This window comes from Nelumbo lutea, chromosome 7, assembly GCF_056320005.1.
Source record: "Nelumbo lutea isolate HS-2025 chromosome 7, American lotus-T2T, whole genome shotgun sequence".
Classification (NCBI taxonomy): Eukaryota; Viridiplantae; Streptophyta; class Magnoliopsida; order Proteales; family Nelumbonaceae; genus Nelumbo; species Nelumbo lutea.
Genome location: NC_142690.1, coordinates 41,093,188 through 41,108,413, shown reverse-complemented (window position 1 = coordinate 41,108,413; position 15,226 = coordinate 41,093,188). Strand labels below are relative to the sequence as shown.

Here is a 15,226-nt window from a genome sequence, read left to right as displayed (position 1 = left end):
CATTTGTCTCTTCGAAGTTAGTCTCTCTCTCTCTCTCAAACCCTCTTTCAAATGCCTCCTCTCAAACATCACCCATTAACAAAATGGTCATCCACTTTGCATTGCTGCTGACATTTTTTGGTGGAGGTGTAAATCAGGTCGTGCCACCCATGGCCTGCCACAACCCAACACGATAGAACACAGGCCGTGCTGTACGGCACAATCATACGGGTCGTGCCGGGCCTAGGGTTTCAAGTCCATAGCCAACACAACATGACATGACTGTATGTGTCGTACCATCCGCAGCCTGCATGCATAAAGTTGCAATCAAATCGGACTCAGATTAGATGCAACAAAATCCGCATCTAATCCGATTACTGAGAACCTCCATCCTAATCTGATCGAAAATCCGATTGGATTTAAAGACTCGGATTTGGATTTGGATTTAATCCAACTCTGTTATAAATTTTTTAAAATACTAGAAAAATTAAAAATTTATTTATTTTTCAACTTTTATATATAATAAATTAATATAATATAACATACTAAATTTATTATATAAAATTTATATATTTAATATTAAAACTAATAAATATTGTAATATAATCGGATCGATGGAGTCAAATCTAAATCCAATCCAATTGCATAAATACATCATCCTAATCCAAGATAATCAGATCGGGCCTCAAATTTTCGGAGGACTAGCCCGACCCACAACACAGCACGAGCCCACGTGAGCTTAGGCCGTGGGCTGTGCTGGGCTAACCCCCCACCCCCTGAAATATCCTAGGGGTGGGAAGCACGGCCCAGCTCGGCCCGTAGGCCTACACGGCATGACCCAATGCACACCTCTAGTTTTCAGGATGGTTGGTCGAGATCGCTGACGACTTGGGTATATTTCATTCCATCTTCAACATTGGTGGTGATTATGGCATGGCTATCTACTTCTTGTGGTCTCACCTCCCTCACTGCCAAACAAATTCTCTCAAGTAGGGGTGTCAATGGACCAATTTTGGATTGGATCCAATGCGATCAAACCTTATCAAATCAAATTTGGACAACCCGTTATAATTATTGGATTAGGCCATTCCAAATTACATTGGTCCATATTCTTATCAGTTTGGATCGGACCTAAACCAAATTCCCAATAATCTGATCAAAAGGCCAAACCTCGTCCAATTTGAAATCGATCAAAACTAAAGCTAGCATAAAGTAATTTTATGAAAAGTACTTTTACAAAAGCATTTTTACGAAAGCACTTTTATGAAATTACTTATGTGAAAGCACTTTTACAAGAGCACTTTTACAAGAGCACTTTTACAAAAGAACTTTTCTTCATTCACTATGGATTGGATTGGATTGGAACCAATCCGATCCATTTGCATTTTAATTGGACTGTATTGGATTGGAGCAGGTGTTGTTTTTTTATATATTTTCTAGGTTTCTCATGTTATTTTGTTGTTTGATTCAATTTGGACTAGATTGGACCAAATCCGATTCATTTGCATTTTATTTGGACTAGATTGGACTTGGTTTGTATGGATTTGGACTAGAGTAGACGGACCAGTATTGGATTGGACCAAATCCGGTCCAATTGACAGCCCTATTTGTACCACACCCTTCTTGTTGTCACTTTTAGACAATAAAGCAACCCACTCCCCTCACGAGGATTCATAGCAACTCTCCTAGTTTCCTCACGCTGCACCGAAGTCCTCAAGGACTCAAAGCTCCTTACCACCCAAAATCTGAACCCAAATAGGCTCGTAAACAGAGTTTAGACCAGCTAAAAATGCAAACACCCTTTCTTAAGAGAGTTTTTTGCATGCAAAAGCATCCCCTTCATTTTTTCAATCTATACACTTATATCCAATTCTTCCACGTTGAAGTAAGAGCTGAATATGTGGCTGCAAGAGACTTCTCTTCTTGTTTCAATGCAGCTCACTCCACTTGGAGTTGGTAGATCCAAGCAAAGTACCTTTGTTCAAAATATGTGGACTTTGCTTGGTCCCAAATTTCTTTGGATGTTTTAGCCCACATAAATTCTTTCTAAGAGCAGGCTGGATTCAAGATGTAAGCCAAGACATAATAAGGTAGTCATCTTGTCCCCACTTCTCATACTCAGCCTCTTCAATTGTAGGCCTTTTAGTCTTCCCAATGAGGTATCCTAACTTCCCTCTGGCTCCAATAAACATCTTCACACTCTTGGACCACTCCAAGTAATTCAGTCCATCAAGGACAATAGATACAGGAAAGCCAACACTCTTGGACCATTCCAAGAGAGAGAACTCTCTAAGGACATTGTTGAAACACAACTATTGGAGAATCCAAACTTCCAAAACGGTCAAAAACAGACTTTTCTGGGCACACAGTCACACAGCTATAACAGTCCAAGGTAACAGCAAGAAAAACGAACAAGGATGGACAAAAAACTGGAAACAAACACTTACTCGAGGGGTGCAACCACTTGTACCAAGTACTCACTGTCACTGAGAACCACTACTGCACACACAGCCCAGTCAACATGCAAATAACACTTCAGTTTCCACTGGGAAAACAAGAGACATAAAGCTGGTCACTTGGAAAAACTCATTCTAATAAACAAAATACCCCCCAGTCAACTTCCAGAACCATTCTTAGGCATAATAGCGTTCAACCAATCTTCAAACACAGTCCAAACTGTTAGAGTCAACAATCAGGGGTATTTGAGTCATTTCATAGTGTTTTATTCTAGGTTGATTTGTTTATTATGTTTGTTTATTATGGTTGGCTGGGAAGATAGATTTTTCTCTCTTCTGAGAACAGCCGAACCATCTCTTCATCTTCTCCCCTCTTTTCCTCTTCTTCTTCTCCTCTCTCTTCTTCTTCCTCTCTATTTTCCTTTTATTTCAAGAAGTAAATCAGGTCCGATCGAATAACTAACATGGTATCAGAGCCCAGATTTTCTTCCCAGCACCTTCAGCACATCGAGTTTTAGGTTTTTTGTAATCGGCCTATTAACAGGTATGTGTAAGAAGTGATTTTCTGGATATTTCTTGCTAATGGAAGTGAGTGATAGGTGTGGAAACAGTGCTGAAACCTGTTACAGCACATGTTTCAGAGCTTTTGTCTGTGTTTCTTGTTGAAAGAAGTGGGTGATATGTGTGAGAATAGTGCTGGAAATTAATTGCAGCACATGTTTTGGTCGTAGTTGAATGGTTGTGGTATAGTGTGGTGTTGTGAAGTGATGTTTTTTTCTTTAACCATGGCAACCCTAGGACAGAACACTGATAAAAAATCCAATGCTATGATTCCCCCTGATTTTCTGAACGTACAAATGACTTCCATCAAGACGAATGGTGAAAATTATGTGCCATGGGCCAAGTCAGTGGAGGTCTTTCTTAGAGCCAAGAAGAAAGTGAAACATGTGAAGGAGGAAAAATCCTCAACTGATTCCCAAGGGTATAGTGATTGGGAACAAGAAGATGCACAAATTATGACGTGGATAAGGAATAGTATGGAACTCAAAATCATTGTGAACTTCATGTTTCTTGATACAACTAAGGAGATATGAGATTATGCCAAGAAACTCTATTCCAAACAAGATACTATACAAGAGTATATCAGCTCTATCAAGAATACTTTAATCTGCAACAAGGAAATCAGATACTTGACGACTATGCTAATATGAAGAACCTTTGAAATGAGCTGAATATCTATCATCCCTTGACACCATATGTTAAAATTTAGCAGCAACAAAGGGTGCAACTAGATGTGACCAGAATTTTAGTAGGTTTGAAGGCTGAATATGAACCAGTTGGGGCCCAAATTCTTGAAGGCTATGCTCTTCCCTCTCTTGAGGAAGTGTTTGCACAACTTCATAGGATTAATATTGGGTCTTCAAAGAGTCCCAGTCTCAGATAGATCAGCCTTTGCAATGATGAGAGAGGGAGACCAAGGAAATAGAGGAGGTCATTGAGTCCAGGCAGGTTGTGGTCTGAATATGTATCCTCTTGATGATAGAACTGTTCATTAAGAAAGGAAGAAAAAGGAGGAAATTAGATTTTCTATGACAGATTAATGCTCTCATACCATGCAATCAATCATAGAATAATCAAGGATGGAAGATGAGAGAGAGAGAGAGAGAGGAAAAGAAGAAAAAGACAACAAACAGATTTTAGAGAGAAATTGAATGGGTTAGTGGCGGATCCCACTTCACCCTACTATATTTTATCGGTAAATAAATAAATAATTACAGAATGGTCCCTGGAAGAAAAGGAAAATAACAGGAATCCCTATGTGCCTGAAACATTCATAAAAATACCCCTGACAACAATTAATATTCTTCATGAAGAGAAGATTTTATCTTTTTTTCAATTAATATGCATGGTGATCGGCATAAAACCTAGAGAACTAACCCAAAATTTTGATTTTTTTTTCTTTTGAGAATTCATCACTGTGGCAAAACCTAGGTGCCTGCCTAGGCAACTAAGTGCCATACCGTGCACACTATCAGCTAGACACTTTGACAATATGGGGAAGGTATGTTTGATATCCAGGTAAACAGATACCCATTGATCAACCAATTCAAAGGCGCTGCCCTTGTCACATTGACATGCCTTTTTCCAAGGAGAAAACTGGGGCATAACAATAGATGAAAACATTCCACAATGGCTCCAAGTGGTTTAAAGTACTATTTGGCACTTTACACATGCAGTTTAAAGTGGGAACATAGCAAGGAGAAAAACAAAAGAAATTATCAAAAAATGGATAAAAACCAAGATATCCAAAACAAACATATCAGATTAGTTATGTTCATAAAACACTGATGTGGAGCCCTTGTTTTATCATCTAGTTTAAATGATACTGCTCATAGATGAAATACACAATTCTGCTTATAGATACTGCTCATGATTTAGCATATTACTATTACACCATTGACCCATACCTTGGATCTGCACTTGTTCATGATATCAATAAATTCATTTCTTCCAATTCCTGTGAGCCTCAATGCATCTGCTGCACTAAAATTAGGGATGCTATCATAAGGTTGCTCTGCAAGGAATATTAAATGCATGAGAATGTTGTCAGTTCTTCAGCATATGATATGAACCAAATAAGGATATCCCAAGGTGATGATACTCTATCAAGTGCAAAAATCTAATGAGATGTAAACAAAAAAAAAAACATTAAATCTTTCATTTAAGAAAAAGTATGAGAACAAGAAAATATAGCAAACAAACACGGATTGTTAAACAAACAATACAAAATAGGGAGGGAAGTGAAGCCCACATAAAATGACTTTTTGGTGTAATTTAAAATAAAGTTGTCCTAGAACTGGAAAAATGGTGCTTCTTCACAAGTTGCTTATCTGTCTATGGTTGGTCTATATGGTGTTTTAAGAGCAATTAGGCAGCAGGATATTTTAGTCTTCTCTTCTTTAATTAAGGACACTCCAGTCCATATTTTATAGTAAACAAGGATATAATTTAAATTGAAGATATTTAGTGAATAATATATATACCCATCTGCCTGTTAGGCAAGATTAAGTCTAATCTCAATTGAACAGAGCAATAGGGTTTGCTCTTCTTCTCAGCCTATGGTTAGTGATTTTTTTCTTCTTGTCATTGTCAAATCACTGTTCTAACAGGCCATATTGTCTCAGAGCATTAACCAAACCTGGTTGTTGCTTTTCTCTTCTCCTCTCTCTATTCAATCTGCTTCCCCCTCTTCTCTCTGTTTCTTTTCTGGTTCTCTAAGAAGATCTGGAAATTGGATCAGGGCCAACTGCTTTTCAGGGAAGCTTGTGATGGTTCTAACCATGACTATGTCTATGTGTATGATTATCATTTGATGATGTGAGACCATCTATTAGGGCAATCCAAGAGCAGTAATGTGACTGAAAGTGAGAAATGAAACATATGTGTGCCGTACACATGAATGAATTAATTGGGGCTATAAAGAAATTGTTTCTGGACTGTCATCCTTGTGAACTTGATTTGAGCAATCTATTACCTGTTTGCAGCAATTTATTTGATTGACCCACAACTACTCTTGTGGATAGTATATTGTTTTAAGGTTTTTTTATTGAAAGCTTGTTGAACCAAGGTAGAAGACTTTATCTGTAGCATCCTTTTGTGAACCAACCCTGGTGTAATTCCTTTTTGATCAGCTTTGGTCTTTTTCTTTTCTTTTTTTTGTTCTTTTTATTTATTTATTATTTTTCACAAGATGGAGATGAAATCCTCTCCTCTAGTGTCAGAAGATTTCTTTCAAGCACAGATGACAACTATTAAGTGGAATGATGCAAATTATGCCCAATGGGCTACATCAGTGGTTCTAATCTGAAGTGGAAAAACCAAGGACTAGTTTGAAGGGTGATAAAGTTCTGATCTGCACTAGAATTCTGTTAGTATTAGTATTAGAGAGATATCAGAAGGGATACTAGAGAGAATAGGAGAAGAAGAAGAAGAGAAGAAGAGAAAAGAGAAGAAAAGGAAAAATCTGGTTCGAACTAGAGAGCTTGATAACCCTCTCTAGTCAGCCAGGTTATATTTATATGTTTCTATTCAATAATCAAAAGACTATCATGTCCCTACTTAAGTATGGGACACATCAATTAACATAAACATTACACATCAGCTTTAAAAATAAATAGAAAGACTAAATTACCCCTATACAGTCGACACAAACACTCCCCCTCAAGCTGGTGAGTATATATCATATAGTCCTAGCTTGTTACATAATGGAGTAGAGGGCTGTTGAGCACGACTTCAGATTGTTTCTTCTACCAAGAAGCAATATCAAGAACAATTCTTGACCACTCCCACAAGTAGAGATCGAACTAGGTAGGGGCAACAAAAACAGGGAAGAACTTTGCAGATTGTTGTGATGTCTTTAACTGAGGAATTCGCCCCCTTTATTTATTGCCTTCTCAGGATCAGCCTCCTAATCTAATTAGGAGAGAGATCCTTAATCCAAATCTGATATTTGGGTCTGGACTCTTGAATGAATAAGACTCATCTTATCCTTAAGCTAATCCTAATCAGATTATAAATCCTATCTTGCCTCCTTTCAATTAACCGACTTAAGCCCAGTTCGAATTGGGCTTTAGGCCCATTAAGTTTATATGCTCACTTAATCTCTTAACCTGCTACTCAATTGGCTCTCTTTATATGGCGTGGGACACAAACATTGATCTACACACCAGCCACATGGGCTCAGCCCAGTCTTTGATACAAGGCCTAGCCAAATTCACTATACGACACAGTGAACCCTTGAGTCCATCGCCATGGGCTCTTAATGGGCTCAACATTTACACTAAATGGTCATTGGCTCTTAATGGGCTGAATCCATGTGGCTAATGTATAGATCAATGCTAGGGTCTCATGCAATACAAAAAGAGCCAATCTAGCCAACATTTAAAGGGAAAGTGGGCTATGTGGCTAAATGGGCCTAAATCCCATTTCGAGTTGGGCTTAATTATGTTAATTAAAAGGGGTGAATCCTGGTTTATAATCTAATTAGGATTGGCTAAAGGATAAAATAAGTCTTATCCATTTAAGAGTCCAGATCCAAATATCATATTTGGATCAAGAAACTCTTTCCTAATTGGATTAGAAAGTTGATCCAAATAAGGCTATAAATAGGGGGCGAATTCACCGGTTTCATACACACAGCAATCTGTAGAATTTTCCTCTAGTTCTTTCCGCCCCTACCCAGTTCGATTTCCACCTTTGAATCTAATCAAGAATAGTTCTTGATATTGTTTCTTGCTAGAAGAAACAATCTAAAGTTGTGCTCACCAGCCCCTTGTGTGATTCTTGCTGAAGAACCACTTTGTTGATCCTGCCTCACCATAAGTTGTATCATCTTCAGTGGAGGTGGGTTTTGGTCACCTCTTTGGGCGTGAACACCTGCGTTGGGAGTTACTGTTATTCCGTATCAGGTATATCCCTACTTGCTTTCTTTTGGTTTCAGGTCTAGTCCGGTTTGTTTCAAGAACGAACCTTGTAAATACAATTTTCTAAATTAGGGAATAGGATTCCCGAAAGGGAGAAAGAAAATTTTTGAAATTTCGCCCATCCTCCCTGCAAGGTTCGGCCATCCATATGATGGATCTCTCTTTCCTTCAGTATTTGTGCTCTCATTGGTTCATATTCAAATTCCAGCCCTACTAAAAATTTGGTCACATCTAGTTGTTCTCTCTGCTATTGCTGAATTTTAATATCATAAGTGAAGAGATGGTACACATTCAACTCATTACGAAGGTTCCTCATGCTAGCATAGTACTCCTCAAGACTCTAATTATCCTATTGTAGGTTAAACTACTCCTAATAAAACTGAGACACTCAAATAGTGTTGTCTTGTCTCGAATACAGCTTCTTAGCATGGTCCCAAATCTCCTTCACTGTATCTAGGAACATGAAATTCACACTAATCTTGGGCTCCATACTATTCCATAACCAGGTCATAATCTGTGCATCTTCTTGCTCCCAATCACTATACTCATGAGACTCAGTGGAGGGTTTTTCTTCCCTTACATGCTTCACTTTCTTCTTAGCTCTAAGAAATACCTCTATGGATTACGCCCAAAGCACATAGTTCTCCGCATTCAACTTGATAGAAGTCATCTGAACCTTCAAGTAGTCAGTGAGAACCATCACACTAGATTTGTTTTCACTGTTGTCTCCTATATCTGATTTTTTTTTAATTCACTTCTCACCACACTACACACTAGTAAAAACCACCTACAATCACAGTTTCAGCAACACCCATTACTGATTTCTTCACTCTCTACACCACAAAGCTAGTAAAAACCACCTACAGTCACAATTTCAGCAACACGCGTCACTGATTTCTTCACTCTCCACACCAAAAAACTACCACACAACTACCTGAATACACACCATCACACTAGCAACTCACCAATCACTCGACCCCCACTGAAATACCCACATAATCCACCTATTTAATCACCACAAAAGCAACCTGCACTCGACTGTCCATGGCACCACCTGAAACAGCCCTCTTCTCACTATCGATTGGGGGGGGGGGGCTACCTACAAACCACTGCAAACACCCACCAACCTACTGACCGAAGCCATGAAAACCTCCAAGAGTAAAGGGCAACCACTCCTTTTCAGCCCCTTTCCCTATCTCCATATTGAAGAAAAAAAAAAAACGCTAGGCTGAATGGCAATAAAAAGAGAATTCTGGGCAGATCTGATTTTGTCACAGTTGCTCTAATACCATGATAAAGTTCTGATCTGCACTAGAATTCTGTTAGTATTAGTATTAGAGAGATATCAGAAGGGATACTAGAGAGAATAGGAGAAGAAGAGAAGAGAAGGAAAAATCTGATTCAAACTAGAGAGATTGGTAACCCTCTCTAGTCGGCCAGGTTATATTTATTTGTTTCTATTCAATAATCAAAAGACTATTATGTCCCTACTTAAGTATGGGACACATCACTTAACATAAACATTATACATCAGCTTTTAAACATAAATAGAAAGACTAAATTACCCCTATACAGTCGACACTAACAAAGGGAAACCATGACCAGATGCACCCTACTATGTTGAACGAGTGTAGGAGGATGCTGATAGGTCCCAGTCAGCATCTATGTGTATAATGCTCTTCTTAGGGTGAGAACAAACCACAGAATTTTATTTGACTTCAACTACCCATCCAAGCTGGTTGGGTGGTGTTTAAATACAAGAAATTCTTAACTGCCTACCAATAAGATAGCCCCTAATTAAGGGATTAGCCTTCTAACTAGTTGGCTGATCCCTATGCCATAGCAAAATAACAAACTATTTGGCCGAGATATTCTCCAACCAGTTATTGACCCATTCGAAAGCAAAAAAGACAGAAACAGGAGCATGTCTACACGTCCAGCATCACTCCATGTACCTCGGATTCTTCTTGGGCATCCTAACAGACTTTCTTAACTTATCATTGCCCCACCCCCCAATTAAGTGGAACCTTGTCCTCAAGGTTCATAGTGGGAAACCGATCTAGTAGCTCCTTGTGTGTTTTCCCACGTAGCTTCTTCAATGGGTAATTTCTTCCATTGGACCAGGCTTTCCTCAATGAAGAGCTTGCCTTTTTTCACCCATCTTGTGTCTATAATAGCTTCCGGTTCAGCAATGATTTCCCCATCATTTGTTATAGGTGGCAAAGTTGTGCTTGTAGCAACGTGATCACCAACATATTGCTTTAATGAAGACACGTGAAAAACAGGATGAATCCGGGAACCTCCTGGTAACTTAAGCTTATAGGCAACTTTTCCCACCTTCTCTTCAATTGTATATGGACCATAGAATTTGTTGGCCAACTTTTGGCAAGTTCTTTGGAACACAGTTTGTTGGCGATATGGATGCAATTTAAGGAAGACCAAATCACCCACTTGGAATTCAATATCACGTCTCTTTGAATCAGCTACCTGTTTCATTTTGTTCACAACCACGTGTAAATTGATCTTGAGTTGTTGGAGAATAGCATCCCTTGTGATAAGTGTTTGATCAACTTCGTTTACTGCCAAAGATCCGACTTCATAGTGGGGAATGTTGGGTGGCAATCTTCCATAAAGTGCTTGGAAAGGTGTCATTCCAGTGGATATATGGTAGGTGGTATTATACCAATACTCTGCCCAAGGGAGGAAGGACGCCCACTTGCGTGGCTGTTGAGATGTGAAACATCTAAGATATTGTTCGAGACATCGGTTTAATACCTCAGATTGTCCGTCGATTTGTGGGTGGTAGGAGGAGCTCATGTTGAGTTGGGTTCCTGACAATTTGAAGAATTCCTTCCAAAAATTGCTTATGAAGATGGGGTCACAGTCACTAATGATCGACCTTGGCATTCCATGCAGCTTGATCACTCCTTCAATGAATTTTGCAGCTATTATCTTGGCAGTGAAGGGATGTGCTAAAGGCAAGAAATGCGCATACTTTGACAAACGATCGATGACAACCAGAATTGTATTGAATCCATTAGAAGTCGGCAAGCCCTCTATGAAGTCCATTGTGATATCCTCCCAAACTTGGCATGGAATGGGTAGGGGTTGAAGGAGACCAGCTGGTGATTGTGTGGTTGCTTTATTTCTTTGGCAAATGTCACATGAAGCCACATACTCTTTGATAATTTTATGCATCGATGACCAATAAAATTGTTGAACCAGCTGCTTGAATGTTCGCAAGGTACCTGAATGCCCACCCAAGGGTGAGTCATGGAATTCATGTAAGAGTTGAGAGATGAGGTTCGAATTTGGAGGGATTACAACTCTGCTAGGGTGCCCAGGAAGAACCCAAGGTACATGGAGTGATGCTGGACGTGTAGACGTGCTCCTGTTTCTGTCCTTTTTGCTTTCGAATGGGTCAATAACTGGTTGGAGAATATCTCGGCCAAATAGTTTGTTATTGTTAGTTTGTTATTGTTGTTAGTTTGTTATTTTGCTATGGCATAGGGATCGACCAGCTAGTTAGAAGGCTAATCCCTTAATTAGGGGCTATCTTATTGGTAGGCAATTAAGAATTTCTTGTATTTAAACACCACCCAACCAGCTTGGATGGGTAGTTGAAGTCAAATAAAATACACGTAGTTGTTGACTGGGACCTATCACCTAGCCAACTAGAAGATCCAAAAAATTCAAATGAAACACTGAAAAGGACACTGATGAAATACATGTGAAAATCCAGCTCCTCCATTTCTCCCCAAAACCCATTCTCCTCATCACTTCCTCCAGAAATCCCCACTCCACATGATCATAGGCTTTTTCTAAATCAATTTTGCATATCATCCCCTTCTCCCCCACTTCTAATTTTGGAATCCACACACTCACTTGCAATCAACACCCCATCCAGAATTTGTCTTCCTTGGACAAAAGCCATCTGAGTTGGGCTCACCACTGAATGCAACACATGTTTTAACCTTCCCGCCAACACCTTAGCTAGAATCTTATATGGGCTGCAAATCAAACTGATCGGCCTGAAATCTCTCACTCTCACAGTCCCATCCACCTTTGGGATGAGGGAAATGAAAGTTGCATTAGCCAACCTTTCCACACATTTATCCTCCCAAAATTCTTTAAACAAAGCCAGCAGATCTTTTTTGATTATATCCCAGCATGTTTTATACAATGATACAATCCAATATTAAAACCATCTGGGCCCGGAGCTTTGTCTCCTTTCATCATTTTAACAGCTTCCCAGATCTCCTCCTCAAAACCTCTCTCCAACCAATCCCTAACCCCTTCCTTCACTTTCCCAAACTCCATCTCCCCAAGATGACATTTCTGGAGAGGCAAAGCTTTGTATAACCTCTCATAGAAGCTTCTAATCTCATCTGCAATATCCTTCGAATCATCAATAATTCTTTCCCCCTCAATCAATCTGAATATTGTATTCCCTTCTCTTCTTCTCCTTACCATTGCTTGGAAGAAAGATGTATTTTTGTCTCCCTGTCTAAGCCACTGAATCCTCGCCTTTTGCCTCCAAAAAAATTCCTCAAAGTGGATTAGCCTTTCCAGCTCCTCTTTCAGCCTCTCTTTCCATCCTCCCCACTTGAAGCAGGTTGTCCTCCTCCTCCAACCTATCCAGCCTAGCCATTCTTTCCAAAACCTCCTTCTTTCTCTTCTCAACATTCCCAAGAATTTGGACACTCCAACTTTTTAAATCTTCCTTTAAAAGCTTTAGTTTCTTCATAAATTTGTATACGGCTGAACCCTCCACCTCATTTGAGATCCATCTTCTCTCCAAAAACTCCAAAAATTTTGGATGTCCCATCCACATACTCTCAAATCTGAAAGGCTTGGGCCCCTTCAACCTCACGAACTCCCTTAATAAGATAGATTTATGGTCTAAGATAGAGAAAGCAAGAGACTCCTGGATCAAATTTTCAAACATTATCTCCCACTCCTGGTTGAACAGAAATCTGTCCAGCCTCCTCAGGGTTGACCAAGTGAAAATGGAACCCAACAACCCCGGCTCCCCCAACTCATTCCTTCAGATGAAATCCCCGAAATCCCTAGATGCCCCTGACCATCTTCCATCTCTCCCACCCTTCATTTCCCCAAGCCTCCTTACCACATTAAAATCCCCCCCATCAGCCAAGGAACAGCCCCTTCCAATCTACCTCCTCGAGCTTAGATTCTTGAAGCAGCAACATTTCAATTTTGTAACCTAACAAAGTTCCTAACTACCTCCCTTCTCTTTAGAGTCTCTTAAACCTCTAATATTCCAAGAACAGATTCTCATGAGTCATGACTATCTTCCTCTTTTTTTTTTCTGCTGTCTTCTCCCCCTAAGTCAAGTTTTTTCTCTCCCTTCTTTCCTTCTTCCTCCACCTCCTTGAAAGCTTCCCTAGCAAAATATCCCCCCCCCCAAGAAGAGAAGGCCCAAAAATATACTAATTTTCACCTCTGCATCTAAAACTTCCTCCGGGTCCCCCCCCCCCAATCAATCTTATGAGTTTCATCTATCTGTATCAGTTCCTTCTCTTCCCCTTCTCCCTTCTTCTCTACCACTTTCGTCCTATATTTTTTCCTTTTATACACCTGTTTTCTCCCACATTCCCCACCTTCTTCAGCTTCCTCCCCTTCTTTCGTCACCTCAGTCTCTTCACTGCTGCAGGCAAACACTTCTCCCTTCCCCATCAATTCTCTATCAAACTCCCCTCCCCAGTCTTAGCCGAATGAGATCCTTCTTCCCTCTCAGTTTCTGCCGTCCTCTCCTCTCTTTCTTTTCTCCCTCACTACTTCCCCCTCTACTCCTCTTGAGATGCCTGACTCTCCCTCACTGTCCTCCACCATCTTCTTTTTTAAACTCTTCCTTTGTTTTTTTTTACTCCCTTACTTCTTCCCCCTCAAATTGCTGTACCTACACACCATGCACTACCTCCTGGTTCTTCTCAAACTCCTCTCCAAAAGATTCAAAATTGAGAAGATGTACCTGGGAGAAGGGAGCTATGTATTTGGAACCCGTCCACTGACCTCCGACAGCACTCCTCTATCAATTGGCTTGATTGCTTCCCATCGTCATCCTTACAGCTCCTAGGATAAATTCCGCACCCGTCATCTTCCTTTGAGGGAATAGGCTTCAAAAACTTTCCGTCATTCCTTGCATCGTCCGTCTTTCTCTTCGTCTCCCCCTTGTTCTTTTTCCTTTCCCCTGCTGATTTCCTACGAGCCACTACTCCTTCCTTCTCTGCACTGTTGAGTTTTCTTTCTTCTGTTACCTTCTTTGAATATTTGTCTTCTTCTCCATCACTATACACATACTTTGTGGTGCAACATACAAAGCCATCTGCCGTCTTGCTCTTCCCAATATGGTGGACGATTCGAACCAATTTTCTTTGGCTTCTATTTTGCGCTTCTTTCTCCCTTGCAATTTCTTTCTTCTTCTCCATCACTATGCGCATACTTTGTGGTGCGGCATACAAAGCCATCCATCGTCTTGCTCTTCTCAATATGGTGGATGATTCGAACCAATTTTCTTTGGCTTCTAGTTTGCGCTTCTTTCTCCCTTGCAATTTCTTTGTTCTCTGTAATTTCCTTTCCAGACTCCGACCAGTTCAGTTGCCCTCCTCCGGTCCTTCGATCTTTAAAAGTTTTTTTATCGTGGTTTCCCATTTTACCCTTGACAATCCCACAAGAGATATTTAAATCCCTTTCTTGTCCTCGATCTGACAATTCACCTCCTCTATTATACTTACCATTGTCCAAACGGTCCCCACTCCCTTTAAATCCCTTTCTTGTCCTTGATCTTCAATGCATTCTCTGAACTTGCCTAAAGCATTTCCAATCGCCACGAAAGTCTTCGAACTCTATGCATGTAACGGTGTACCATAAACGTTAATCCAAACCGGATCAAGATCTTCACCAAGCTTCGCTAAAGAAGGGGACCATTTATCCAACCACAGCTCTGGGAACTTGCTATCTCCATATCCCTCTCGCTCTAAAACTCTCTCCACTTGGTGTTTCGGGGAAGCCTGTACCACCAAGTGATGAAGCTTTTGCTTAGTTGATTGTGAGAGGGTACATTCTAACACAGGATAACTTGAAACTTAGAGGGTTGCAGTTTCCAAGTGGATGTGTTATGTTGTGCTGATGAGGAAGATGTGTCTCACATTTTGCTGTTAGACAATGTATGCCCTTAGCTCCAATCAGCTTGATGTACATTATAACATTTATTGTAAATGAATAAAAGTACATATTTGATTCACGTTATATGGTGTGTTTTTGTGTAATACCCTTAAACTGGACACT

The 15,226-nt window shown here is 40.0% G+C and overlaps 1 protein-coding gene across 8 annotated transcripts in view; it reads right to left on the bottom strand.

The window, feature by feature from the left end:
• Nucleotides 1-15,226, bottom strand: part of LOC148846173 (FAM91 carboxy-terminus protein) — a 96,543-nt gene that overhangs the window by 64,002 nt on the left and 17,315 nt on the right. For all 8 annotated transcript variants that reach the window (XM_088955375.1, XM_088955381.1, XM_088955376.1 and 5 more), the window contains one exon: nt 4,904-5,010. In XM_088955375.1, the coding sequence (XP_088811501.1) occupies nt 4,904-5,010 (107 nt within the window). The remainder of the gene's footprint in view (nt 1-4,903; nt 5,011-15,226) is intronic.